General features: G+C 38.3%; 1 protein-coding gene across 1 annotated transcript in view; it reads left to right on the top strand.

The window, feature by feature from the left end:
* The window catches only part of BICC1 (BicC family RNA binding protein 1), an 89,960-nt gene that overhangs the window by 26,914 nt on the left and 37,957 nt on the right, over nucleotides 1-25,089 (top strand). The window contains exons 2-3 of the mRNA XM_074544653.1: nucleotides 6,077-6,123; nucleotides 18,101-18,170. Coding sequence (XP_074400754.1) covers nucleotides 6,077-6,123; nucleotides 18,101-18,170 — 117 coding nt within the window. The remainder of the gene's footprint in view (nucleotides 1-6,076; nucleotides 6,124-18,100; nucleotides 18,171-25,089) is intronic.

Below are 25,089 nucleotides of genomic sequence, written 5' to 3'. Positions count from 1 at the left end.
AATCTTAATTTTAGTATCAGTGATTTAATTTTAATTCAGAATTCAGGGGAGTTGAAGAGTTAATATTCTGCTAAGTGAATATGACTAGTGTTAAGGGGAGAATGAAGATGATGGATGTGTCACCTGTCTGTGTTTACAGTCACATTCTGATGGTGCCAGCCTTGATCCAGGGAGCCTCCTCCAGCTGGCAGAGTCCCAAAAGAGCCTGTGGAGCCTGGATGGCCAAGGGGGCTCATTGACCCTGTATTTCAGCAGCAGGGAAAAGCACCCCAGACTCAGCCTGCTTAGTTCCCAGCACTGGTTTGGTCTGTCAGATGCTGGAGCACAGCTGGGCTTGCTGTGCATAGCTCAGCAGTTGTGTATTGAGTTCCTGCTAACAGGAGGAGATGCACTGGAGCCCACCCAAAACTGTCCAGATATTTGACAGGCTACTTATTGTCATTTACTGAGCATGCTGAAATTCTTCCAGTTCTTCCTTGGCTGCTCTAACAGAGGAAGAATGCTCCCTTATAGACATTTTAAGTTTGTAGCATGGATGGTTTTGTTTGGATTTCTACAATTTATCTGACTTCTTAACAAAAAGTGATACTTTCACCCTCAACCCAAGAGTCCTTTTGTCACAAAATACGGACAGTGGATAGTTTCTGTAATATTCCAGATACCATGTATGTTCTGATTTTGTCGTTACTTTTTTTGTCAGCATGCTGTATGGACAGGTATAGTTTGTGTTTTTCTCTTTTGTTGAGTGTTTCTCAAGAATTTCCATGTTTCTCAAGTAATTTCTCAAGGATTTTGGAGCATTTCCCCCTTTGTTCAGTCTCTGTTGCTGGTACCATCAGTTGACTCTGACCTGTCTATAGTGAACATCCTCAAAACCTGAAGATTGCTCTGTATATAAGTTTAACAACATTTGAATGTCTGATTTTCATTCATCAAGTCTGGAAAACTCCATGAAGCCAAATAAGACTCCAAAATAATAAGATTGCTATGTGTAACAGGTTATTTTATGAAGTTTGTTATCATTAATAAAGTAAAAAGAATACATTACCTTATTGCAAAGTCAATTAACATATATTTGGATTTTTCATGCAGATTTCTTGCTTGTTTAAGCCTTGTTACTTCTCTTGCCAGACTGTATATTTTAGTTGAGTTGTCTCTGAGACTTTTTAGTTCCTAAGCTGAAAACTGGAAGTGAGACTGGCTTTGCAATTACAAGAAAAATGGAAAATTGTTTTGTTTGGATTTCAGCAAATTCAATTTAAGGTCAGATTTTTTTCTTTAACAATGTACGCTCTATCTTTTTATTCCTAAAGGCATATTTTCAGCAATTTGGCTTAACTCTGGTCATGGGGGTGGAATTCTTTATCTTGGCTTGATATAAGCAAGCTTTCAGAGCATGTGTGGGTTAGTGTCTGACTTGGTGCACAGGAAAACAGAATCTCTTTATCAGGTGGTTTCTGGTTCAATGAAACAAGATTTTGGTTTGGTTTCTTTGTGTATGACAGCAGCTTGGTCACTTTGGAGAAATAGCTCAGGCTTTCAATAAATAACTGTCCATTCCATTTAAAAAGTTAGGAGTAAATAAAAATCAACATTCTTAGGTAGCTAGCATGTTTCTGTGGCAGTTTGAGAAAAAAACCTCAAATCTAAACATGAGAATACTCTTGACATAAGTGTTATGAAATCTTTCTCATGCAATGGATGGGAAAGGTAAAGGAGAATTGAGCACTTACCTTCTTACCTATATTATTCTGCAGCTTCTTGAAATCCTGTGAAGTTGATTTGTCTTGATACAATGAAAATAATATCTGGTTATCTCTCATGTTAAAGAGGATTTTGATGCAAGGAATGGGGTTTTTTTCAGCATAGTTGAGAGCTGAAGAGCAGAACATGGTTTTTTGTTCTCTTAAAAATGTAGTCTTTGAATGCAGACAGAGGAGAAAGTTCGGGCACTAATCAATGTAAAGGCAAAGTCCCCAACTCAGTCACACTCAGTTACCCTGGGTTTTTGATAACTTCGAGACTTTGGAAAATAAGACACAAAACTGATGTGTGAGATCAGCAAAGTTACAGTAATTCATTTAAACACTTAATCAGTGTTTCTTGGGTTCCCTTCCTGTAAAATATGACCTGCATTGTAATAACTTTTTTAATAACTGAAATAACATTAGAAGTGAAAGCTCAAATTCATTTTTTCCATGTGAACCTGGAAATTACAATTGGGCCTTTTTATGATTTGGTGATTGAGTAGACAAATGGTGCACTTCTTGGGTACCATAACAGTTAACACCTGTTTCAACTGTTTCATATTTGTATTGGATGGAACCTCAGCAATCCAATATGTCTTGAAAAGCAAAAATCTAATATAAAATATTTCATGGTATGGAAGAAATTACAATAAACAGAGTATAGCTTAAAATATAAAATGCTTGTTATGCACATTTACATAGGTTTCATCTGTATTTCTGAAACCAATGTAGGCACCTTGTGTAAAAGTAATCCTAGTTTTTCTGAGGGTTGGTTAAGTGATTATTCAATACCATAAAGTAAATACTGTTTTCTAAGAAAACAGTATTTCCTGAGTTGGCAGAAATGAAGCAGTTTGTCAGTGAGAAGTCAGGTACAGCTGGATTAATTAGCATTTGCTTTGTGATTGCTCTCAAACCTGCTTTGGGGACAGGGACCACTGGCAGAAAAGGTGGAGTGGTCTCCTATGGCATGTGCCAGGCAATAATGTCACTTTTTTATGTTGTTTTTTACTGGTGTGGTATTTTGAATTCTGTAACTTCAGAAAATGTGGAACTTTGTTCATTAAAATCTGAAAGCTTATTTCAAGTTTAGTAGAGATGGGCTCTATTGTACCTTCCATGCAGCTCAGGTACAGCACTGCTGGCCCCCTCAGCCGCCCACAAAAGGCTTGTTGTCTGTGGTGTTTGATAACTTGAAAACTTCCTGCTTTTCTGGGTAAAGCATGGTTTGAAAATCTAGTTATTATTACTAAGATTACAAAAATAATTTGCCAGGGTGCATTGTCAGATGTAAATACCGTGAGCTTCTTAATATGATATTTCAAAGCTGAGGTTTATTTTGAGAGTCGGGGTTAATACTCTCAAGATTTGTTTAGAAAATATGATCTTGGCATGTGATGACCTGGGAGATTTTTTTTCCTAAACACGAATTCAAGTTTGCTTTTATCTCAGTTTATCTGATTTGAGGTAAACCTCAATGCCTTACTAAATTGCATCTGCTTGTAGAGAACACTGTAAATGATTTGCATTTTAATGGCTTTTGCATAAATTTCGTAACTCTGGAATGCTTCCCTTGCTCATTTCCCTGCAAAAGATGCTGGGTTTGTCTTGCTGTAACAAAATCTGTTTAGCCTTTCAGTTATAAGAGAAATGGATAAATTTGCCCTTGGTTTTGGCTATTCCTACTCTTTTCAGAATTTTCAAGACTGCCTTTATCTACTTTAGAGGGCAGAAAGGCTTGAAGATAATTTCACATCAATCATAAATATTTCAGACACATGTTGGAAGCTTTCTTAAACATAGGTACTTAGTTTGGGAGTAAACATACATGGAAATGTAGGTAATGGTGGGTAGCATCACAAAATTCATAAACTGCTAGTAGAATTGAATTTTCTTTAACTGCAATTGCTCCTCATAAAAACCAGAGGAAATTTAGGAAGTAAAATGAAAGAGTAAGTAGATTATTGGTACAAAGAATTATATGATATGAGGAAGGAGGGAAAAGGGAGACAATAGCTGGAAAATAGCTAGTCTCAAAAGAAGCATAATACATTGTTTCATGTAGTCTGTCTTCAAGTTTTTAGGCCTTTTTTCTCTTTTATAGTGAAATATATCATTCTAATATTTTTTAAAATATTTTAAGCCACAGTTCTGAGCATCTTTCCCTTATTAATTAAATGCATAATGGAGATGGTAATGACTAGATCACCTTAATATAGAAACATGAGGTATGATCAGAGGCATACCTCTTCCTGGATTAAATAGTGCTGCGTCTTGGACATGAAGTGACAAATTCCAACAGTATCTCTTAACATGTGAAGAGCTGTTCTCAGGTACAGACCTTCAACTTCAGTGTCTTTCCAAAAACCACCATACAGTCTGCCCTGCCATTTCACAGCTATCACAAGACCTGACAAATGGATTATCATAAAGCACCTTATGTGCTGAAAAACTCTAATGGAAGACCCTATCTTTATAATTTTGGAACAACTGAACCTTCTAGTTACCAGCTAAAGGTTTTTATAAAGTGCCAATGCCATCTGCTCCAATTTTCCTATTGTCTCTACTGTTGTGGGTTTTTTTCCTGTGAACCCATTTTGGGATGTTTTCATTCTGTCTTTCCCACTTTGTCCGTGCTTGCTGGTTTCTGTCTGTTGTGCCATCAGTTGTTGGTGGGGCCAAGCTGTAAATCAGGTCACCAGAATGATTCATATTAAAAATAAACCTACAATAAAAAGCTTGGAATCCTCTTTGTCAGCATTCTACTCTAATGCCCTGCAGAGCATCACTGCTATTATCTTAAGCCATCTCTTGTTTGTGTTCAGTTTGGAAATTATGCATTTGCAGCTGGAACAAAATCTGTCTCTTCTCAAAACTGCAGCTTCAGCCACACATCTGTCACATTCTCATCTCCAATTTATCTCGGATACCCTCTGATTAAAAGCATGTTGGTCCCATGGTCCACTTGAAACAGAGTGGTGTTGCTCCTCCCTTCCCAAAAGCATTTCCTATGTATTCCTGAGTTAATGGAAAACAAGTCAAGCAATGTGCACCTATCAAGGGGCTGCTTCAAGGAAGTTGTGTTTTTCTGCTAGTATCAGTAGTTTGTAAATCTGGAAAATAAACCTTCCCCAGTTGTTTTCTCTGCTCCCAGAAAACCTTTTTCTGGTGAATATGAATCACTTTGCTTTTCTCATGCAGGCACCTATGGGTTTTGAAGGTGGGGAGAGCTTTTTTTCCTCAGACTTGTGGAACTGGGGAGTCTGGAGTTGCTCTGCAGCAGGATGAATGCTTGACAGGCTTCATTTGCTGCCTCTGTTCTGGCTGCACTGGAGCTGAATCAGGAACTTCTGAACTGTATTAGATAAAACTTGCTAGTGAGCTCTTCTCTGTGGTATTTAAGTGCTGTTATTGAGATTTTGAGAAGCTTATTTCAAATGTAGTGGCACTTCTTCCTCTGGGGTAGAAGTCATCCCGTGCCCCCAGCCTGTATCTGCTCGCTTGCATTTTGCTATCACATTGCATTAGCTGAGTTAACAGTTCCTTAAGAGCCTGGAATTGGTTGTGTAATTGGAGGAGGAGGGCAGAACTGAGTAGTTTAAACATAGCTTTGAAGCCAGGGTGATGGGATGAGCTCGAGGGGTCTGTTTTGTACATGGGAAATACAAAGTTGCTCCAGTAATCCTCTACCATTCAGGAAACTCTTCTCCACCCTTGGAGTTGTTTTTGAAGGCATCCCTTTCTCCAGGGAAAAGCAAATTATCCTCTTTGTAATCAGTTTGAGCTACTGTGTTCTGAACTGCCTGCTAGTTCCACACAGATAAACTACAGCATATGCTATGTGCAAACACTTGTATCATTTTAAGTGCAATAATTTGCATTAACTAAACTTGCAGTTATGGGTTTAAATACAAGTGGGAGATAATCCAGGTTGTGGTCTTGAGATCAATGAATAATGTGATACTTGATACAGAAAATCTTTTGCTCTCCTAGGTTTCTTTTGATCCTGCTGTTGGTAGAATTGCAGGGCTAAGCATGCAGTGTGACTAAATTGTTACACTTAGACCATGTGTATTTGTAACTAAAATATCTATCAGTGGGTTAGAGCTCAAGTACCCAAATACAAAGGGCTCAGACTCTGTCCTTGGCAAGTGACTTGTAAAACGTTAATCTGGGTGTTAGTCAGCTGTTGACAAATGTTTATTGCATGAGAAAAATACCCAGAGTTGTTATTTTACAGTAGCATGTACTCACTGAGAATTTCTATATGTAAGCCTGCAAATTGTCTCCTGTGTGTTTAGTAACCAGATCCCACTTCTGTTTTACAGCTGCTGCAGAGGGCAAAGGGAAAAGTGGGGAAGACTTTTTTCAGAAGGTAAGAAAGATATTTCAATTCTGTAACAGTGCCTGACTAGAGAAAGAAAAAGATACCAATTATTCATGCATGTGATCAGCTAGTTAAACTTCATGTGCAGTTTCCACCATATTGATCAAATTTTTTAGTTTTGTCATTTAGTGTCTGCTTGCTACCAGCCATGCATGGAATGAGATGAGAAACAGGTTCTTTGGTGTATGCTCCTGTCATCCATGCACAAAAACAATTTAACAGTTTTATCAGTTACTTAACTGAAAATGTTGAAATATGCATGATGAACATTGTTATGCTTAATTTTTAACCTAGAAGATGTTGTGAGGTGATCTTAGGGATATTGTCTGTGGATAAATGCTGCATCCTGTTATTAAAATACTGCCTTGCAACTTACTGTGATATTGTTGAAAGTGTAAATATTTGGTTGAGAAATGCAGTGGGCTTTTAAGAAAGAAATGCACAATCCACAAAATGATTAAACAAAGTTTGTGGTTGGACAGAGGCACGGAAGGACTGGAAAAGGGAGTCCTGCAGCAACTAAACTACAAAGAGAAACATGGTCAAGAGTAATGACTTGCAAATTATTTTTACAAAGCAGCATAGTATTGGGGGGGGGGGGTTGGTCTTTTTGTTTGGGTTTTTTTTTTTTTCAAGAATAGTGTGAAGAACATTATTTATGAATTATTTTAATGAAAATCTACATGTTGCAGGCTAATAAAAATAGTGACCTATTTTTTCTTTAGTACAGAGAAGAAAGTGCAAACTTTGCTGTATGCTGAAATGCCTTGACACTTCTTCTTGACTTGTCCATAGAAGTAATTTGCCGTATTTTGCTATAATTTTAAGTGGTTGTTCCAGAAAGGAAGATGTTGAAGGTTGCTTTACCCTGCATGTGACTGTGGAATGCCTTGATAAAGGCTGGTGAGGAGGAGTATATATGCTGCCAAATGTTTGGGTTTTCAGATTTATGTTGCTCTTAACTGACAGTGAGAGTTGTTTTTCCAAATGTGGTGCTTAACTGTCTGATACTAGTGAGCACAGAGGACAATGTGTCAATAGTGCCTCTTAGGATTTTATCAAAATACTTTGAGTTTTTAAGTGCTAAAACAAAGCTAAGCCATAGTAGCCTGTGCTGTATTCTGCACATTATTCATTTTGCCACAGTGTTTTCTCTCTCAAATCTGCTCATAATTCTTAAATGTATGGATAAAATGTTTCTTCTTGAGTTGCTTATCTGTTTGACATGTGTATTTGATTGCTTGATTATTTACTGTAGATATGATGTGCAATTATGTAGTCACTAGTGTAACAGCAGAAAATACTGTGTTGAATTTAAGAGGAAAGCAAAATGTGCTAAACTTCCACTATGTCAATGAGTGCAACTCTTTACCCACACTGATGATACAGTGGCTGTCCTGGCATTTAGATATTATCATATTTGTGCATAATTATTATCTAGGCACAGTGTGGGTGCTGCAATAGGTTAAATAAAGCTGCTTCATTTTAACTGGCATTCTTCTTAAAGTATCATCAACTCCACAGTGTGGATTTCTGTAGTTTTTGAGCACATACACACAATGCTACAGCTAATAAAACCAGATGGAAACTATCTCCTTTGAGTTCTCTTTTGTTGGAGGAAATCTCTGGACAGTTGCTCATAGCTTACTCACCGTCTCTGTCTGTGCAATTTCCTTTAATCAGAGTTAAATTTTTCCCCTCTCATGTGAAATTAATAAGGCAGAGTATGTGGAGGTAAAATGAAAACTCATTCCATGTATTTCAGGTTGGCGCAGTGAGGAAGAAAGTGATTTGTGACATTAGGAACACATTGCCAATGAAGGCAGCAGGACACTTCCAGAAACTCAGTGTAAACTCAAAGCTGCAGCAAAGGCATTTTTGTAAAGCAGTTCAGATTATGAGACTTCAGGGCATTATTGGCAGGATTTTGAGTGGAACAGGGAGGGAGAGGTGCATCTTTGAGAGGCCACATCTAGAACATGGGGGCATTATTTGCTAAAATAATGCCATGTTTTGTGGATTGTGATCAACTGCCCTCTATGTGCTGAGGTTGGCTGTTGGCTGGAAGTGGCTTGTGAGGTGGAAGAAGCTTCCATAGGAATGCTGAAATGGCAAATGACAAGGCAAAAATTCAGGAAGGTGATTCTGTATGTCAAGGCATGCAGACCAAGAGGGAGGAGGGAGGAGGCTGCACCTGGGGGCTTGGCAGAGACTCAGCCTGCATTGTGAAGCTGCAGAGAGGCTTTTAAAGAAAGTTGAAAGTTAATACAAGGGTTTGGTGCTAAGCAGTCTTCTGTTGGCCTCCAAACATGCGAGAAAACAGTGTTACTTAGGTTGTCATAATCAAGCAGGATCTCAGTGGATGTGAACTGGTCCTACCAACTTTCAACTTCCAGAGTTTAATAACAATTTAAATGTCAAAATGCATAATTTTACTGAGCATTTTAGCAGAAACAAGCACATGCAATGCAGTTGCTTGTAGAGTTACAGAATGAGCCCCAGTTCTTGGTGAAATTCAGATAATTTTTCTGCCCTGTTGTGGAAGGGAAGATCAGATGAAGAAAAGCCCCTTCCTCTGGTCCTGAATTCAAGTGAAAAGTAGATGAAATATCTTTTGGTAGTGTCATTTTTAAGAGTCTGAATACCTTATACTTTCGTCTAATATTTCTAAACTGTAGTACTGCTTCAGATGAGGGAAAACTTCCCATCATCTAATGAGGATTTTTCAAAACCACTGGGAGCTACTAATAATTTAGCAAAAAATGAGTAAATAATGGCATGGTTTTCTCTGTAGAGCTCTTGGATCTGCAGTTCAGTAACAGGTAATCCTAAATAAACATGGATTGCTCTGCTGTTGTGTTACATACTATTTGTGTAAAAGATCCTTGTGGGCCTTGCTCTCTAAATTGTTTTTCTTATTTATTCTGTGAGAGGAATTCATTGTATGAAATTACTACATGTCCTTGATCCAGAGCCCATTTTCAGTTGATGGTGGATTTTTTCCACCAAGTTCCACAACATCTGGTTCACTCTTCATAGGAAGCAAGGCCCTTTCCCCAGCAAAGCCAGGACATTGTTCCAGGGAACAGATAATTTATGTAGCCCTATAGAGGCGTGTGGCACTCTTAGATAAAATGCAAAAAGGTGGTGATTCTCTGTCCTGAAGAGTTCATAATCCAAAACAGGTGAGGGTCGGCCCTGTGGACCAAGAGGAATTTCATGCATCATTTTGGTTTGCTTTTAGCTCTGTCATCATCAAGTTTGTTTCTTTTCTTCTTTTTAAACACTTGGGAATCTCAGTGCCGATGGTAATCTTTCATTCTGAAATTTATTTGGACAAGAGTGTATCTGTAGCCTTCTCCAGGACCTGTGAGCAGAGTAGGGTGGGTGATAGGTGAACACTGTGGCTTTAGTGGAAATTGGGTGGAGTTCTTGGGACAATGTGGGACTGCACATGCAGAAGGTGGTGACTGGAAATGATGCACTGCACAGGTCACATCCAGGCTCTTTATTTCAGTGTGCATGTGTTAGTGTGGGCTTTGGGAGAATGCCTGGAGGGGCTCCTCAGCTCTGGCTTTCCTGCCTTTTAGAGTTCATTTGCAGGGCTTGGTTTTGTAGGAAGCACTGAATACTACCAGCCAGCTGTAAATTGTGTGTTTTACTGGTCCTGAGTGTTTGACATCCTTTTATGTTTTGTGTTTAGGGTGTCTTCTGTACCTTTTTTTAAGCAAACAGAAGTGGTGTTTGCATGCATTTGCCCAGTTGCAGATACTTAAGGGTTTTTAAGATATTTCTGGATTTAGGCAAAAAGTGTATTTAAATGCTTGTGTTTCTCTCAGTGCAGAGTCTGTTATTCCCTGAGAGAGAAGTAAGTGTGCTTGGAGCTGTGAAGTTGCAACTGGGCAAATATTTCATGTGTGTACCAACATCTCTTCTGTTAATTATTAGGAGCTTATGAGTGCAAAGCAAGACTAGTGGCTTCTTTTCACTTTCCTTCCTGTGCTTACAGGTAGCATGTTTAAATTGTAGCTTCTAATTTTATTAAATAATTTGCACTGTAGAAGTTACTGAGGCCATTTTGAAAGCATGATGTGGTGAAACCATTCTTTAAAAACAGGTAATCTTTCAGTCCAGGTATTTGGAAACAGGAGTACAAAGAGACTAAATAAAACCAAACAAATGCCCAACCAAAACCAAAAAATAAACCCCCTGTGATTATTGGAAGATGTGAAAAATAGCTATATCTAATGTATCTTTAATCATATTTCTGTTCAAGTCCTCTATGCAGTAGTCATTAATGATTGTGCATTTTTATATATTTAGGAGGCTCTGGCAGCAAAGGCAGCAAGGAATCTTCCTCAAGCCCTGTTTGCTTTTCTAAGACAGTAAAAGAGCTTGGTTTGCAACATCCTGTGTTTTCTCTTGTATCTTTGAAAAATATCTTTTCTGTTGTTCTGGGACAAACCTTTGAACTGTTGGAATATTCTTACTTGTGAATATATTAATACAGTGTTGATGTATGCATTTTTTTAAGTATAGGTAGTATATTCTGATACAAATAAATTTAATTTTCTGTTTGCAGTAGGTCAGGCTGGAAGTGGATCACTCACTTTTTAATCTCTGAACATGAAGCATATCTAGAGCTTCAAATGCAAGTGGCTTAGGGCATTTTCAGGCATTAAAAATATTAATCATTGACCTGAGACTAAGATGTCTCAAGCTAATTATTATCCACATTCAGACTAACTTCTGAAGGGCTTTTCATGTGTCTTCAGCCATGACTATTCCCCAGCTGCCTATTTATAGCTGTAGCTCCCCCAGGGCTGTGTTTCCATTTTTGATGGCAGCCACTGAGTTTCTTGCAGTGTTATTTATCTGGTGGTGAGACCTCGTGAGCTGCTGCTGATCAGACATTATCATGGCTCTGGTCTCTGTTTCAACCACAGCAGCAGCTTGGAGCTGCAGGAGCTGGTTCCACACATTCCCCTTTTTCTGGTTGGAAATCAGGATCTGCACTAGCATTAAAATAACCTCTTGATGTAGAGCTTGGCTCATAGCATGTGACAAGGATTTATTAAGGCCATACGTTTCCAGAGCTGGCTTCAAGTGCCTGGCTGGGATGGGAGTGCTGGCATCCAGTTTACCCTGAGCTTCCTCTCATTTGGCTTCCTGGGAAGAGGAAGTGACTGCTTGGAGAGGGCAGCGTGGATTAGGGGGCTGAAAGAATGTCAGTGCAAGTTAACATTTGCAGGAAATCTTGGGATTGAGACATTTGTCTCCCTTTTGGCAAAACCCCACCCAGTGGAAAGGAGGCTATTTAGGTTGGATCAGTTTCTCTGAAAAGGTAAATCAAGAATGCTTACTTAACTTTTTGCTTAGTTCAGGCAGAGCTGAGTGGTGGGAAGGCTTCATTTTTGTGGAAAATGGCACTCATCCCATCTGTAGTATAGTGACCGTTCTGCTAAGGCAATGGAGTAATTCCAATGATTTTTGGTTTTTTTTCATTTCATCTCCAGTTTCTTCTGTGCTGCTTCTGATGGGTACTAGCTTGAGATTTTACCTGTAATATCAAGTTAGTTGATTAAGTTCAGCTTTATGCCACTATATTGCTATCCTTAACACTGTGCAAGATCCCTTGCATTGTAAAGCAGTAGAGGAGGAGTGGTTTGTCACCACCATCTCCACTGAGGTTCTCAGTGCTTTTCATTCTGAGAGTTAAATCCTCCCTCAGAAGAGAGGAGGGATTTCCTTCTCAGAAATGTTTGTACTTTTACCTTGAGGAAAAAAAAAATAAAGGAGACAAGTATGAGAATTATTCAAATCAAGAATATACACTGGCTTTCTGGCTTGTAAGGAGGAGAATTGCTGATTTTGATTTCAGAGAGGAGATTTGGATGCATACTGGTGTTTTGAACAGTGTTCTGTGGGGTTTCATTTTTGAGTGATACTTAGAATTTTTATATTACTTGTGTAATTCATTAATGCTGTAGAGACAGTTATTTCTATATATACTTTTTTTGCATGCCTAAATTTTTTTTGTTTTATGCTTTGTCCTGTATTTAAAACAAATGTGTTACCTGTGACCCTTGACTAGTACTTCCTTTGAGGGTAAAATAAACTTTTAATTCAAATGAAGGACTTCAGTGTTTTTCCATAGGTAAGGGCATTTGATTGATTGATTTTTACTCTCAACTTTTTTGCTGTACTTGTAAATTAAATACCAAGTTCTGTAAACATTTTTGTTGCAGAAGGTTTACTTAATGTAGCTTTTGGATGCAGCAACAATACTGCAATATTTTCTTAAACAAGACCCTTGATTTAAGAATCATCTTAGTTGTTTTCAGGTGAAGCAAAGGTTAAAAAAAGATGCAGTGTGTATGTGCATGCATGCATTTGTTCTCACCCTTTCTAGGGTAAAAATCCCTTACTGGAAATGGAAACAATAAAAATTCCAAAGCCACATCCATATAGGCAGCTTTCCCAATTCCATCTTTAGTGATTTAGAGCTTTTATGTGCAGTCTGAAAGTTTCATTTGTAAAACTGACGTCTTTTATTCTACTGCCTTTATTGCGTTTATACATAATGTGTTCATTAGTTTTAGTATTTAGTGTAAAAGTTTGGATGCACATTGATTAAAACTAAGAATAAATACATTGCTCATGATGTTAACCTTTACCTCTAATTTTAGCTTCAGGACCTCTTCATCCTGCACATGCTTAATTCTTGGTAAGCTCTTTAGGAATAGCTGTTAAAACTTTGTGAAGATGGTAAATTTGTTAGAGTCAGCATGGGCTAGGATTAGTCCTTGACAGCAAACAGCCTGTTTGCTGCTCTGGGGAAGCCTCAAACTCTGCACAAAAGTATTGGCCCTGAGAAGTTGTAGGGAGGCATTATTGGTGTTCTGCTTAGCTTGACATGACACTGTATAGCAGTATGCAGGTGAGTTTTCCTTCTGTTCCCTTTTTATTTATCAATCAGAAACACATTAATGTTTTTTGATAGTTATTTTAGCATTTAATAAAAACTTTAAATAGAAATCAGTGTAACAGATATGGACAAGTGAGTAGGTGAAGATCAATTTCCTGCAGTATTAAAGCAAATGACTTGCAGTGGAAGCATGAACAAAAACATATGGGAGTACTGATCCTTATCCATGCTGCTGATTCCAGACAGTAATGTCTAAAATAATTTACATATTACCTTTTTTCAAGAAAAGTAAAACTAGGGAAGAAGTATTAGCCAGGCAGTCACCTTTTCTGAAAATGTCTGGGTTTGACAGTTGCGCTATAAAATGGGAAAATGAGGAGCCTGCCCTTGAGGACACCAAGTCACTCATGTCCTTGTGTGTGGGAAGGCTCTGTTGTCCCACTGCTCCTTTCTGTACAGACACACAAGTGCAGCTTGATCCTTGTCCTCCCTGTGCATCCTTTGGTTGTGTGTTTTAAACAGATTGCACCTACATGTGTGCTGTCAGTACTGACAGACTGCAGTCACAGCAAACTTGCTAAAGCCTTTTCTGTATTTTGTGGTTTTAATTCTGGTCTCTGCGTAGGAGATGGAGGTTTTTGCCACACAAGAGCACAAACTGGAAGCTCTGAACAGTATAGTCTGGCATGTAGGGTGTCTGGAGCCATGTGCCATTGTTGCTTCTCAGGAACAGCCCCTCTTCTCACCTGCAGAATTAGTGCTTACACAGGGGGTCAGGCTGTGCTGTCCAACTTTGAGTAGTGGCTGTGACAAACTGTGAATTCTTGATTGGAATTGCTTATGTAGGTCATCACCTGAGGGGGAAAGAAACCACAACAGGGCTTGGGATGCAAATCCATTGCTGTACCCAAAATGTTGGCCAGGCTTCCACAAGAGCTGCGTACCAGGCTTTGGGCGAAGTTTTGTAATCTCCTTTTTAACTCCTTATACTCAAATTTCCTCACCAACCAGTAATCCTTGATGCTGCCCTGCTGATGTGCTCTGGCAATGCAAATGCTTTCTCTGGCCTCACCAGTTTTGGAGTTTGAATTCCCAATGGGTAACTTCACACAAACCTCTTTTGAGTCTCAGTCTTCCTTCCCATCCTTGTTCTTGCCTTGCTTTCTCCTCCCCCCAAACCAAAAAAACAACAAACCATTAAATGTAATAATTCTGGTTCCAGCTACACCCATGGCTGTGTTCTTGCTGCCAAAAGTCATGTTCAGGGATTAGTCATCCTCTTAGATTGTGCTGCATCACCTCTTATGCACTGCAAGAGATAGAACTAAGGATCACCCCATGCAGAATTTCACTTGTCTGCTATGAGTCTTCAGGTCTTGTCCTATGGAAATATATTTTCCTTTCATTTTCATCTAAGATATATTCAAATAAACCATAAGAATAAACTTGTTTATACAGCTGTAAATGCATACAAACTGAGGGGACTAAGACAACTTTTCTGAAAGCTGAAGATGCAAGATGAACACTGAAAGTCTGTGAAACCCAGTATTCCAAGCCCAGGCATAACATCTTCATGGTGTAAAGTGAGATTGTCTCTGAGTTACTTTCCCACATGGTATTGAAGTCCAAACTGATTTAATTTTGTTCTTTTCCTCGCTTGCCTGGAAAAAGAATTTCACTTAAGTGGGGAAGGAATTCAGACTGGGTAACTACAGAGACCCACTAGCAGATGCAGATTCCTGTCTGACCCATTTTTGCTTTCATTGTGATTAATACTTGAAGCAGAAAAGGCCAAGATGCCCAAATCCTAAAGGTGGGAGGGTCAGAAATAGGTATCTTACCAACACTAACTATAAAGAATAATACTTTGATTTAATGTGCTTGCTTTAAATGAAGAAGTCTGTTATATATGTTGTTCTTGTTCATCCACTGTGTGTAAAATATTTCCTTTGAATTCTGAAATACTTGTGGGCTTTGGGGGGAGTTTTGTTTGGTTGGTTTTGTTGCATTCAGGACATTCCAGTTTGCATCCAAAATCAGCTAAACAAAAAATACAGCATAAGAAAAAATAATTTCTTACTGTCTTAATGTAAAAACTCCCCAAAGTGCTGAAACTATAACCTTTTCAAGCTGGAATATAAGGAAGCCAAAGGCTTGTCTTCCAGCTGCCTTACAGTTAGAAATTTTTTTTTTCTTGAAGGCCAAATGCTATGCAGCTAGAGCCAATTTTTTCAGGGTCAGATTACAGTCTGATTTGTTTTGTTGGTGTCCTCCAGTGTCTTGTCCTCTTCTGTTTTTTCTCCACTGAGAATAGCTTACATATTTTGGCTTGTAAACACTACAATTACACTTGGGCAAAGGGGAGGAAGGCAAGTTGTAGAAAGACAATTTCTTAGTCTTTCCTTCATTTTGAGAAGAAGCATGAGGTTATTTGTTGGGGATGAAACCTTGCTGACAGGAATGCCAGATCCCTTTGGTCAGTTGATCCCTCAAGGCACGGCAAGCACTGATTAGTACTCGCTCTATCTCTTATTTTGTGTGGAAATAAGGGAAGCTATGCAGAGGTGCTGTTCTGCAGAGATCATGAACTCTGAGTCATCCCTAGGCTGAATTTCCTCTGAATGTTATGTAACTCAAGTATTTATACAATTGGAATGCATGTAATATGGCTGGAGCACTTGAGAGTTCTCTTTTTCATGTGAGAGCAGAACCCCTGTTCTCAGGGTATGTGGCATAATACTGTTTTCACTAACGAAGCAGTTCCATTCCAACATGAACTTGAGGTTGTCATGGAATTATTCCAGATTTTTCAGGGAAAAAAATAAAGTCTTGTCACTTTAAATTGCCTGGCTTTGAATGGTAAAGCAGAAACAAAAAGTTGATGCAACAGTGATCTATGCATTCTTCAATATCATCTTTACTTTCAACTTTAACTGCTCTCATAAAAACTCAGTTCCAAGTTTCCCAGAGCTTTGTGACACTCTGCTGTTATAATAAATACAATACAGAAGTAATAAATTATTACTTCTTAAGTAATTCCTTATTTAAGTAGTTTAAGAAGTAAGCAGTGTAGTTTAATTTTTTTAAGTGTTCTTAGGAAAGTTCTGGTTTATTGTAACATTACAGCCTGGAGTTGAATGCTAGCACAGACTGAGCATTTTGATACTTCAGTAAATGTACTTCATTTAAATGCATCCTGACTTATTTTTTTTTGCCTAAGATTGGAGATAACTCAATTTGGTCTCTACAAAGACAAGATTATCTTTTTTGGTCTAATGTGGCAATTTTTAACATTACAAAGAGCTTAAGGATAGTAGATGGCCAGATCTCAGTGGCTGGCAGTCAGACTGCTTTTCCTTTGAAGATCTTATATGCATCTTTCTCATATGTCCCCAGAATGTGCAGCTGTGAAGTTGTGGGCTTTCATTTTATTTTAGTTTAGCATAAGAAACAGGGAGGATTTAATTTCTTCTAGACAGAAGTCTCCAACCTTTATTGAGAGTGTAAAGGACTGATGGGATGTAACACTTGCCTTGAATGACATGCATTCTTCTTCTGTCTCCTCTCTTGTGGTTCCTTTCATGTTGGATCTTCTATAACTCAGTCCTGCACCATTCTCTGTTTTAGCATCTCCCTTTTCCTTTTAGCCAGTGCCTTCCAGTTTTCTGTGCATTTCACTGCCTGTTGCACAATGAAAAAAAAATCCTCGCCCAAAGCCTTTTATCAGAGACAAGTGAATTCTTTGAAACAGCTTTTTTCACATCTGGATTGAAAAATGGTAAAAAGTATATGTATGTTGCTGGTAGAATTTCACCCTCCTGGAAATGTTTTATTTCAGCTGTAACTTATTATCCAATAGTGCTGAAACCAAAAATATAGTATAATGAAGTCTGGCTGACGCTTTGTTTTTCCACATGGCATGCTAATCTGGAAGTTGTTGTGGTGTCTTTGGGATTTGGATGTAGAAGATAAGAATTAGGAACTGTTAGGGAAATCTGCCTAATTTTGAATTGTACTGTTAGGGAGAACATACTGGTATTGTAGCTGTTAATGCATTAGTCTGCTGCTTGCAAGTGACTTTGCTAATTATTTTGACATTTGAATTGTTTTCATTCCCTCATGAGTATGATGAGAGGTATGAGATCACCATGCTTGTTGATGAGACCTTGGTATAAAAGAGAAGTCCTTTAGCCTCAGTAGACATGCCCAGCATTTCTAGGAGCTGCATTTCCATTCATCTGTCTGAAGTCCCTGGTGTCAAGCAGTTCCTTCTCCTGTGTTACAACTGAATGGGTTGGTGAAGCTCTGTAGCTCTGTGCCAGGATGAAATTTCAGTATCATCTGCCTGTAATGGGCTGGTGGAATTGTCACTGAGCCCAAGGCAGCAGCAGAATGAGAGCTGACACTGAGCTAAATGACTGCCTGCTTTTCACAGTGTGAGAGTGTGTGCATAGCTTTTCCCTGTTGGCTGGTTGGAGATGTACAGATAGGTTACACACTGTGTCATAATAAAAAAAGGCTGTCAAATGTCTGCTCTGACCTGCTAAACTAAGTAAAAATTCTGGAGGCTGGATAAGCTTATAATGAAAAGCTGCTTTTGGGTAAAAGTGAGGCAAACCAATGTATTTTGACTTATGGAGACTCAAAAAAGACTCAATTTAAATTTGATAGGCTTTACTTAAGAACCATTTTAAGGTAATTGAAGAAATATTTGTGTTGTAAAGGTCTGAAATTCCCTCAGAGATGAATGTGGAGTCTGCTGTAGCTATTAGTGGTCATTTGAACTTCATGGAAGCTGCTGAGCATTTTGGGTTTGCTCTGTGGAATTCTTTTGAATGATCAGAACTCAGCCATGCTTATCAACAAACAAAAGTTCTCAAGAAAAACAGAGAAGCAGTTCATGGCTTGTGCTATTTAAAAGTAATAATATTTAACAGTTTTAAAAATGGTAAACATCATATTTTCAGAAAATGAATATATGCTTTTGCAGGAGAAAAAAAAACTTAATTCTTTGAAAATGCTTTCCTTTTTTAATAGATTATGGAAGAAACAAACACACAGATTGCTTGGCCATCAAAGTTGAAGATCGGAGCAAAATCGAAAAAAGGTATTTTACTTTGCTCTTTTTATGGGGTGGGACTTGTTGTTAGCATAGTGAAAACCACAGAAGAAAGAATTGGATTTTTAGAGTCACACATCAATACTGGTCACCTGAAGTATTTCCATTTCAGTATGCTGTTTCTTATAGAAATTTCCTGTGGAAGTTATCTTGACTGTATATAGGTATTCAATACACCAAGCCATTTTAAGGAGCTTGCAATTCTGTGAGTACTTATTTAATCAAAACTGCTGTATTAAGCATGTGTGCCTTCTGCTGTATGATTCTGTATCTATTCAGAACAGTTTCTTTATTTTACAGCAGCCAAAGCCTGTGTTTCTGGTAACATTTTAGATGAGTGGGTGTTTTGTGGGGTTTTGTGTTTGTTTCTCTAGAGTACAAAGATGAGTGTTGGCCAAGCCCAGCAGAACAGTAAATATTCATTGTGTCCCTGACAGCGACAGCCTGCACACTTTTTTGGGTTCTCTAAGAAACCTAAGTGGAGCTATTTCTTAGGAATGACCAGTATTGTGGTTTAAATTATGTTTCTTTTGGAAGTCCAGCTTATTAGTGTGAACTAAGTGTACAGTCTGGACATCTCTCTTTGAAATAAACATTGTTGTTCTGTTCTTAAGGAGTCATAGCTGTGACTGATTGAAAGCAACACTTAATTTCTCTTCTGCATAAAAAATGAAATTGGGAACACTGCATGCATTTCTGACCAGGCTGATACATAATTAAAAACCAAGAAAATGAACTTCAGATAATTTCTCTTCATGTTATATATAGAATGTATAGGTGGAGGTATGGGCTAACCTTAGTAAATTAATAACATCTCTTGGGAAGAAAAATGATCTTTTTAGAAAGGTGCAGGATTAATAAAACTTTTATGGTGTAAAGTGAGATTGTTTCTGAGGTACTTTGCCACATGGTGTTAAAGTCCAAATTGATTTCATTTTTTCTTTTCCCCACTTGCATGGAAAAAGAATCTTGCTAAAATGGGGAAGGAATTAAGACTGGGGAAAATGCTGGTGTTCTGTATATAGGCATTTTTGTGTGGAACTAACATTTATAGTAATGCAGGAGTGACAAGGTCTCTGTGCAAACCTGGGGAGTTCTGTGTGCCCTCTCCTTGGGGTGCTGGGAATTGATGCACACCTGATACTCCTCAACAAACTGAGGCACAAGAGGTTGTTTTTCTTCTGAGGATAGAAAAGAAGAAATAAAGTGGTGCCTGTAACTTCCCCCCCCACCCCTCCTAATTTAAGTGGGCTTAGTTCTGAAGATGAAAAGCATGAATGAAAGGCAAAAGAAGAGGGGTAAGAGGTGGTTGGTTGGGTTTCTGCATTGGTACTTGGAGGTGCAGCTTTAAATTAAATTAACCTCTTTATTAGTGACTTCAAGTAGAAGATAATGAGGTGAAGCTCTATCAATACATGGAATGAATTTGAGTACCATGGGAAATAAAACAGCTAAAAGAGTTATGGGCTGATAAAAGTTAGAATTGAGGAAAGGGAACACATATTCCAGCTGGGCATACTGAGTGAATCTGCAGTGGGAATGATTATCCTGCAAAGTCCTTGTGCCAAAAGAAACTTTAGATAGTGAGATAGTAATGGGCTGTAAACAAGACATTTTAGCAATATGCTAAGCTATTAAAAAATGTGTTTCAAATGCCTGTGGATTTCAGGGTGGCTCTAGAGTTAAAACTTAAACCACTCTCTGGCCAGCTCTGGTGTGCTGGCTTGTGTGTATATACACCTAAGATAGTAAATTACAACCTGTGTACAAAGAGCCCCTTAACCCTGAGGTTCCTATTTCTTGTGAAATAAGGTGCAGTTTATATGATCTGTTTACACTTAATACCAATTGTTTGCAATTCTGTAAGTTTCCATTTGTAGCTACAGCAGCTGTTTATATAGGGGTAAATATTCCAAGTGTTTAACATACTCTTAGCTTCACTTAATGACATTTAGTGATTGAGAGGAGAGTCTGCAGCAAATAACTGGCTGGCTCTGCAGGGACTTGACCTCAGAACATGGTCTGCCTGCCTCCTTGGCTGGGGCTGAGTCACTCATGAGGGAGCAGCAGCTATGGATGGACAGTGCTGTACCCCAGCCCCACACTGCACCCAGGCATCACCCAGACATCCCAGATTTTTTATGTTTTTTGTGTAGTTTTGCAATATAATCTGCTTGTGGTTTCAGCAGCTTCACATCCTGTGTGTTGTGGCCTTAGGTCATTCACAGCTTTCCTCCCAATACAGGGGAAAAACAGTTGTTAGGAAAACACTGCTTTTCTTCCTGCGATGTTGGTCAGTCTGTCATGAAGCACTCAGAGCTCAATGGTGTCGTTCTTCTCACTGCTGGTGATGGTTTTAATTAGACACTACCGATACTAAATCAATAAGAAGAAACCATGTTTTGTTTTGAATTGAAACACAAAGGTATTGAAATTTACAGCCCAGGTGTGCACAGTAAGATTCAGTGAGGAATGAGGATGAAGAATAACTTCTCTAAAAGATCCAGAATCCTTTTGTGATCTTTTAGAAAAAAATGGGCTATAGTGAAGCTGAAGCACCAAGAACCTCTTGTGAACCTCTGTATAATTTCTTTTCTCTTATATTAATGACAACTTTTAAATTGATGAGTCCAAAATTCTATATTTTAAGTATCATAGTGATAATTCATTAACTTACACTTGATAAACATTTTCTGATGGGGTTTTTGAATTGCAAGAGACTAATGTCTGAATTAGGCATAAGCAGATTTAAAAAATTTGCTAATTCAAATTTATTATTTAATGTGTTTTCTAAAACACATCATCACAAAGCTAAATTAAAAAAAAAAACTATTATCAACTCTCAACAGTTTCATAAGAGCAAAACAGGAATTTCCTGGTTTTAATGAACACCAGATGCTGTAGCCTTACTCTAGTGATGCAGAGGGTTAAAGCATTTTGAAATAAATGTTTAGAAAACACTCAAACATATAAATCTTCCACAGCATCTTAACGCAACCCATTTGTTCAGGTTGCCAAATCTGATCCCATAACATGAAGGATTTCGGGAGGGAAGTGAACAATTTAAAGCTTTTCATGACTGATTCCATCAGTAATGAAAGAATTGGCACTGGCAGGGTTTGCTCTGCTTGGCACTGGTGCTGTAGAGCTCAGGGTGTATCAAAGCCTCATGTTCTGGAGGTTTGGGATCTTCTCTAGTCTGGTGAATTAAAGACCAAATTGAGAGACAGTAACTCTGGCTCTCAACATGCTTTTTCACTCTGTTGTAGTTACTGTTCCTTTGGAATGCTGTTAATTGTCTTTTAAAGATTTATTCAGTGGTATGCAAGCATGAGTAGGTTGCCAAATCCTAAATGATCAGATGCTGTAGTTCCACAAACATTTTCCAAGCAGGCATAAGATGATGGGATTTTCCCTCTCCCTTTCTGAAATACTGACCTGTCTTGTTCTTGTTGTCCAGCCCTTTCTGCTGTGCTGTCATTGGTGCTCACATGGGGGACCAGAGTGACTGTTCCTCAAATCTAGCCATGGATAATTTTTACTTTTGCAGAGGGAGTGTTCTTGTTCATTTGCTAGGTGTCTGAACCCTCACTATACATGCTCTTGTGTTTCCCCATCTGTTTGTATGGAACTGGAATGCTGAATGCCTTGGGAGCAGGTGAATGTCCTGTCAACCAGCAGCAGTGCTTGGGGATGGGTGCTGAGGCTGTTCTTTAGGAAATGGATATGTGGGAGTTCAGATTTCACCTATATTCCCCACTCTTTTTATTTCAAAATTTTCCTTTCCCCATCCCCCTGTGTCCCTTTGCATTGCAACAGCCATAAAGAGGTTGTGGGATGTGTGTGCTCAGAATGTAGCTTGGAATAACTTTTGGGGAGCAGCCACCATACGAATCCCTTCAGCTCCTGGAAACTTAGTGGCTCTAAGCAGGAAGATGATCAGAGAGTTGGAGCAAGGAATATTTTAATATGTTAAAAAAGATGGTAAAGGGAAATGCAAGATAAATTGAACTTGCAGAGCAGGTAGAACTCTGGGGTCTCTTCCATCATTCACTTTTAAAATGGACTTATCTTGCTCTTTTTTCTTCCTCTTAATCCCATATTTTCATTCCTCTTCTATTTTCTTTAGTCTCCAGCTCTTTTTAATCTGTATCATATCTTGAAATTACCAATTTATTTTCTTTCTCTCTTGAGCTTCATTACTCTGTTTTACTTCTCTTATTTGCTATTTCTGGCATTGTGACTTTTTGCTTTTTTTCTGTTTTTCCTCTCTTATCACTGATGCATTTTAAGTTGGTCAATAAAAATCTATTTGTACTTTTTCCATTTGATTTTGCTTTTTACCAATTCTTTCATCTTTTTTAATAACTTCAAAAAATTTAAACTAGCTTTTGTCATCAAAGCATTTCATACATACTGTTTTTCATTAGCATATCTCCAACACAAGTACAGAGCATGTTAAATTCATATCCAAGGAGAACAGCAAAGTACTGGAGGTACTGGAAGGAAGGCAGCAATGACTGGCATTGGGCACTGCTTACACTTTTGGTTACACTGGCAATTTGTTTTCATTCTTTTCATTAAACTTTGCCTTTTGCAAATTATCTTTCAAGCCAAGTGCAACTGTTTCCCTCTTTGCATCCTGAGCTGTGAAGGTAACATGCACAGTGAAGTTAATAACTGTAATACCACACTTGAAACAAATAACCAGGGAGACTTCAGCTGAATCAGTAAAAGCTCACTCTGGTTTATTGGAATGTTGTTTAGGTGCAAGGGAAGCATTCTGCCTGTTTCAGGAGGCGTTGTGATAAAAGGTAGAGCCTCCTCTTTTGTTAAAACAAATGTCACTGCTTAGTGAACTCAAGGCCAAGCTTGTAAGTTACTGCCTTAGATATCTAGAGTAAGCTAAAATGTTTGTCCTTTCAGACCTTTAAATCAACTTTCAGTTGTTTCCCAGTACTGTGATAGAAGTTGAAGTTGATATTTTCTGTTGAAACAGGGAGGGAGAGAACCAAGAACTGCAGTGTCAGGCTGTGCAGCCTTAGGACAGTGTGCAGATAAAATGCCAGTGATTTCTTCTTTTGCCATAGGCTTTCTGATAAATCTGATTTTAGGCTTTTTAGAGAATTTCTTTCCAAAATACCTAATTTTCTCAATTCAGTTTGTCAATGCAATCTTTTTTGAGAAGAGTGTGAACTGCTTTTAAAGCTAAACCTCTAGCAGTACAATATCCCAGGAGTGGTTAATCTATGAGTAGTTCAGAGTTGTGCCTGCCAGTTCAGCATCCCATTGCGATCACTTCATCATTTACACACTTGTTCCATGTAGGGATTACATCACTGCTTAAAACACAGGTGCATCATAAGTTATGCAACATTGCTCTTTGTGCTGCAGCTGAGCTGAATCCCACATTTGTACAGAGCAGAGACTGCCATGCAGGAATTCCACACTGCAAAAAACCCACCTCAGATTAATGGATGTGAGTAGGACTTTGTCAATGCTTCTGTCCAAACCCAGTATTTTGTTATTAAATATCAGTGATAGTAGAAGAGTTAATAACCCTCCACAGCATCATTACCTAGGAGTCTTGTGAACTTTAAACATCGTTGTAACCTCTTGTAGCGTGTCTGGGAGTCTCTAGAGTTTTCTTCCCCCCAGGAAACACCCAGCCAACCAGAAACCACAACCCCAAAGCCTCCACCAAACCAAAACACCCCTAAGCAAACCAGGGAGCTCAATGAGGCAGATTTTGAGAAACTTGAGTAGAGGGAAAAGAACTTGTGTGGTATCAAGGGGGTTTGGACCTTTTCTTCAGGAGATTCTCATTGCATTGATGGTATTTTGTAGTAAATGCCAAGTTTGGTGGAATTAATAGATTTCTCTTTCAGTTTTCACTGGGATTGCTGAAACACTGAAAGGATTTTGGTCTAGGCCACTAGATTTACATTGCATACTTCATCTTTTCTAAATACCAGGTGTCTTAGTGTTCTTCAGATGCTGGCATGTCTGCAAAGGGCAGTTATATAACTTGAAATTTCCCCAAGAAATTAGCCAAGTCCTAGTTCAGTCAAATAAACATAAAAGCAACTTGAAAATTCCTAATAGTTTAGGCTATTTGCTTCTTTGTCTCATGCAACTCCTAAGCAGATAATGCTGTGCTCTGTGTGGTTGTGTGCATATCTTCCCTGGAGGAGTGGTGAAGAATTGGGAAATTGGAACAGGGAAGTGGTGGAGTTGCCATCTTTGGAAGGGTTCAAAAAAACCAAAAACTAAGCAGTCATGGCACTCACTGCCATGGCTTAATTGACAAGGTGGTGTTCAGTCAAAGGTTGGACTTCATGATCTTGGAGGTCTTTTCCAACCTTAAAGATCCTGTGATTCCATATAAAATAATGACTGTTTAGGATCACCTTATTTTTTAGGTTTTGAGTGTTTTCCTTTTCTTTAAGGTTTTACATACATGTTACTCCTTAATATAGTTGCAGCCATAACAGAGGGTTTCAGTGGTTTCCTTAAATGACTTCCTTCTTCTGGGCTAAAGAGGCATTAGTTATTTTTTTTCCTTTTTTCACCTTGTATATATATTATGCCTGTTTTTAATTTTGTTAAAAAGTGATTTGGAACTAGTGGTGTTGTGGAAAACCCACAGAAATTAAAGATTGGGGATTTCAGAGATGGTTTAAGTTGCATGAAAACATTTTCTTACAGAAACTACTTTTCTTAGTTACGGTCGATTTATTCCTAATTATTTCAATATAGAAGTGAATCCTGCTACTTTCTTAAAGACTATGCTCAAGTAAAATGTGAGGTAAAAGTACTCATGTTAATAGGATTAAAAGCCCTCCTATAATTTAATTCACTTCTAAAATTGCAATCTTTTCCTTTGTAGCCATATATAACCTCTAAA

Source organism: Zonotrichia albicollis, chromosome 7, assembly GCF_047830755.1.
Source record: "Zonotrichia albicollis isolate bZonAlb1 chromosome 7, bZonAlb1.hap1, whole genome shotgun sequence".
NCBI lineage: Eukaryota > Metazoa > Chordata > Aves > Passeriformes > Passerellidae > Zonotrichia > Zonotrichia albicollis.
The sequence above is the reverse complement of the archived record's forward strand: the minus strand, read 5'-3'. Positions and strand labels throughout refer to the sequence as shown.